We start from the raw sequence: 4,664 nt of genomic DNA on the forward strand, positions 1-4,664 counted from the left end.
TTGGTGGAGGTGTAGGAGAAATGGCTGCGGTAGGCAGGAGGAAGAGGCAGTGGGCAGGCACGTGGAGTGCAGTGACAGCTGGGTGGGAGCATAGGACCCGTGCTGCTGCACTGGGGCCGGGGCCAGCACCGGTGGGGCCCAGACCGGGGCAGCAGGAGCATGGGGGCCGGGCTGTGCTGCTCAGACAGGGAGAGGAGGGAGCCCGCCTGTCTCCATAGAGCCCTTGCCAGCCTGGATCCCGTGCTCCTTCTGCCCTGCTCTGGGCCCTGTTGGTGCTGGCCTTGATGCACTAGCATGGGCCCTGTACCCCCACCTGACTGTCCCTGCACTCCATGCACCCGCTTGCTGCCCCCCACCCCCCACACACACACTTTCTGCAGCCAGTTTCCAGATTTCTCTCCCCGGCCTGCCGGCTGGCACCACGTAGTTCCCAGCTCCAGTGCTGGGACTGCAGGAGCCAGCTCGGCTGGCCCCGAGGACTGGGGCAATTGCCCACAGTCCTCCTCTGCCTCCCTCCCCCACTCCTCCTTTATCTGTATTTCCCTTGGTGCAGGGAGGCAGGACCAGTCTCGGGCCAGAAGCCCCTGCTAGGCAGAGGCTTCTGGCTGGAGCTCAGGGGGGGGGTGGAGCCGGGCTGGACTTGGTGCTGTGGCTGTTTTGTTCTGTCTCCGGCTCCCCCTGGTTCCTACTGCCTCTGGCTCCTGTCATCTTTGACAGGCAGCCAGGTGCAGATAAATATTAATTTTCTAAATTTTTTAGGGGCCCTGCAGCCTGGACAGAATGGCCTGGTGGGCCAAATCCAGCCCACAGGCTGTATTTTGCCTGCCTGTTATAGAAGGATTTATGGTTCTATTTCTAGTCTATGCTGTATTCTTTTTGAAGGTACACTTTGTTCAAGAGCCAAAAAGTAATTACAAATACTAAAATGAATTACTAGTTACTAGTACTACCCAAGAGAAATTAAGAATAGTACTAAGAATAGTCTTATTATTACATATCTGAGCAGTGTTCCTCTCCTTTCCTTCTTTTTTTTGTGTCCTTGTGGCAAGGTATTTTGTAGAATTTGCAGATTCATTGGAATCTGATGGCTGCACTGTGACCATTTCTGCTATGACTTGGACCTTGCCACCCTAGCCTCCACTTTGCAGTGTTGATGAGATTTATCATGGCTAATTCTGTGTACTTTCTGTACAAATTATAAGATCAGGATAAATCTACTGAAGGCATTTGACTAACGCTGATAATAGCAATTGTGGCCTACAGCTAGAAACCTCCTAAATATCCCTCAACCCCAATTAGTCTTACCTAGCCCCCCCTGACAAATACTCATCCATTTGTGGCAAGGTTTTTGATTTTTTGAACTTGCTACAAATGGAAATCCTATTGTAATGTATTTGTGGGGAAGGGAAAAGGCAGAAGCATATTTTAGCCCTGCAGGAATACTGACATTGGAAAGCAGAGCTTTTCTGGGGGCAGTTTGGATGGTAGCAATTCATACTTGCTCAACCAAAATGTGTGTTCATACACAGAAGATGCCTGTATTTGTGAGATGCTGATTATGTGTACCTATTTTATGCTGTATTTCCTGGGTGTTATGATTTTTTTTAGTGTTGGTACTGTACCTTAGCAAACTTGATATTGTTTTGTCACAAAATGTGCTTAAGGGATACCCTCCGTTGTATTTTTATGGCTCTGGTAAAAAGAATACAAATGTACGTGCCTAACTGAGAGTGGTATTTGGTTGTTTGTTATGATACCACTTCCAGTTCCTGGGAATGGAATTTTTTATGATGCTCCTTTGTCCTGGGTTTCTGTTTTACTAGTTTAAAAAGCTCAAATTTATCTGCAGGGAATGTGGAGAATGCTGCTTCTAGAAAAATGCCAAATCAGCATCACCTGTGTAAAGGGGAAGGAATGGGCCTTAGTAAGACGCACTTTATTTTGTGGCTGTTCATGCATAATCTGTTTCTCTCTCCTTTGTTCTAGTCATGTCTCAGGCTGTGCAGACAAATGGGACTCAACCTTTAAGCAAAACGTGGGAACTCAGTTTGTACGAATTGCAGAGGACACCCCAGGTAATACAAGACAGAAAGTTAACTTCATGGAAGTGTCTTCCATGAAAATAAGTTATAATACCTTTCTGTATAAATTACAAGAGTTCTAGTTCAAGTGTGAGGTTAGTATTTTTTGTACGACTGTAGTTAAAATGCATCATTTTCTATTTGAAAAGGTAGAATATTAAAAAATACAGGCAATCGCAAATTGTTTCATTACTAGAAATATGTATCCATGTGGCTTCTTTTGCTTTAAAGGTATTTCCTATTCTCTGAGTAGGGACCTACCCAAATCGAGAAGGCAGGCAGCCAATTTCATGGGGCCAGCTGCCATTTTCACAAATGTATTGCAGTGGGGGCCCCCCCATGCCTCTTGCCCAGGGGTCCCACTGACCCTGCCCCTCACTGTTGATTGGTGGAGAGGGGCAGGGCCACATACCAGGCAGCCCTGTCAGCAAATCAGCAGAGAGGGGTGGGGGTGGCAGCCATTGTGGCTGCTCCCCTTCTTACAGGCAGTCCTCCTCTCCCCTTCTCCCCGATGGGCTGCACAGCCAGGCCAAAGTGGTCACAAGGACTGCTGGCTCCCACTGGGCAGCCATTTTATTTTTAGTATGTTATTTTTTCTTCGTTTTTTTTTTTTTTTAAATCCCTGCGGATTTCATGGACGATGCCCAATTTCGCAATTCCTGAGAAATTGTGAATTGAGTAGGTCCCTATCTAAGAGTCTCTCTCTAAAAATAACCACACAGTATTTTTAAGGAATATATCTGAAATATCATTTCAATTTTAGGAAGCAATAACTGATGGCCTGGAAATAGTGGTGTCACCTAGGAGCCTACACAGTGAACTAATGTGTCCCATTTGCTTGGATATGCTGAAAAATACCATGACAACAAAAGAATGCCTGCATCGTTTCTGTGCTGACTGTATCATTACAGCCCTCAGGAGCGGGTATGTAAGAAACAATACACGTGCAAAACTCCTTTCCTTATTCCAGAGCAGCGAGGATGATGATTTAGAATCAAAAAGAGCCAATGAGGCTGCTGGAGTTCTTGTGTGTTGAGGGGTACCACTAGCATATTTCAAGAAACCGAGGTACGCTACATACCGTTCCATGTGCATGATATGCTTCCAATATTATTTTGCAATTTAAGCATTTGTTCTGCTGTAGTAGTCCAGATGTTGTGGAGGCAATATACAGATTCCTTCACTGTCTCATGCAAGGTAACAGTAAGGTCTTGGGTAAGAAATAGAAAAAAGCCTAACTAGGATTAGAAAAACAAACTGCATTACATCACTTACAAAAATGAACTGAGCTCTGAGAGTGGAACCTTTTCCAATCTCTAACTAGTAGTGTAAGCAACCACAAAAGTGTCTTTTAATGTCTAGGGTATTTAATAACTTGTTGGGGGTGGGGTTAAATTTATCTTGCAATTGCTGATTTTTAGTTGATTATTAATGGTAACTGCCATGACCTGCCCTGATTGGTCGCATTTGATGTCTGTACTATTTTTGTGCCTTGATTCAGAATTCCATGATTAAGCTTAAGAAAATTGGTATCTGGAGGAAATGTACTGTTCTGGAAGAAATTTAACATTCCTGTCCTGGGTAAGAAGAGCTACAGACACACAAATAGATTTGTATATGATCTGCAAATAGACTCCAATGTATCCTGAAAGGGAAATGAGAAAATAATCAAGGGATAAAGATTTTCATTCATTATTAAATGAAGTGGAACATGCAATGGAAAGTGCTAGAGCGGTCTCCATTGTATAACTTGATTTTAGTTAATAGTCAGAATAATATGTAAGCCAGTCAATTAATGGTAAAACTGTTAGTGACAGAAAAGGAGTCTCTGTGAGGGAGGCCTTCCTTCCACTGGGGGTGAAAAAAGCACACTGTTAACTTGAGTTGGCTAAAGTGAGGTAAAACTATACTAAAGATCAAAATAGGTTACAATTTTCATGTGGAAAATGGCATTCATATCTTCCCTAAGATGCTTTCTCCTATTAAGAACATACCTTTTCCTTGTGAAAACAGCTTGAGAGGCTATAGGACAGGGTTCCCCAGCCTGTGATCTGAGACCCTTAGACACCACTCATGGCCATAAGGACATGTTGCTTTCCACAGATTAACAGGTTTGTAGTAAGTAGGACCATGGAACTCTTAAATACGTATATAAGATAATTTAAATAAACCGTAACTATTTCTAGGACAATTATTTTAAAGACTTTTCAGAAAGAAGAAAACTAATTTGCTTTTTCCCAGGCAGAGTGGGGGAGAAGCAAATGTAAAACCTACCTGGACCTATCAAAGGCACAGGCAGAAGGGTCTATTCTGTAAGATGCTAATGAGATGCTGGCTGTGGACAGTAAGTTGCAAGGAAAGTGGTGCGACAAAATGTGGCACTACAATCAGAACCCTTGGTTACAGGTATGGGTAATGATTATCACTGTTTCCTTTTCTTCTCTTTTTGTTTAGAAACAAAGAGTGTCCTACTTGTCGTAAAAAGCTTGTTTCTAAAAGATCTCTGAGACCAGACCCAAATTTTGATGCGCTCATCAGTAAAATTTACCCAAGTCGGGATGAATATGAGGCCCATCAAGAAAG

General features: G+C 43.6%; 1 protein-coding gene across 1 annotated transcript in view; it reads left to right on the forward strand.

The window, feature by feature from the left end:
* RNF2 (ring finger protein 2) overlaps positions 1 to 4,664 on the forward strand; it is a 16,438-nt gene that overhangs the window by 1,496 nt on the left and 10,278 nt on the right. The window contains 4 exon segments of the mRNA XM_006037004.3: positions 1,987 to 2,075; positions 2,845 to 3,005; positions 4,536 to 4,661; positions 4,663 to 4,664. The exon segment at positions 4,663 to 4,664 is cut by the window's right edge and continues 79 nt beyond it. Of these exon segments, the coding sequence (XP_006037066.1) occupies positions 1,989 to 2,075; positions 2,845 to 3,005; positions 4,536 to 4,661; positions 4,663 to 4,664 (376 nt within the window). The 5' untranslated portion in view covers positions 1,987 to 1,988.

The sequence above is a fragment of the Alligator sinensis genome, unplaced genomic scaffold (genome assembly GCF_000455745.1).
Source record: "Alligator sinensis unplaced genomic scaffold, ASM45574v1 scaffold1885_1, whole genome shotgun sequence".
Taxonomy (NCBI): domain Eukaryota; kingdom Metazoa; phylum Chordata; order Crocodylia; family Alligatoridae; genus Alligator; species Alligator sinensis.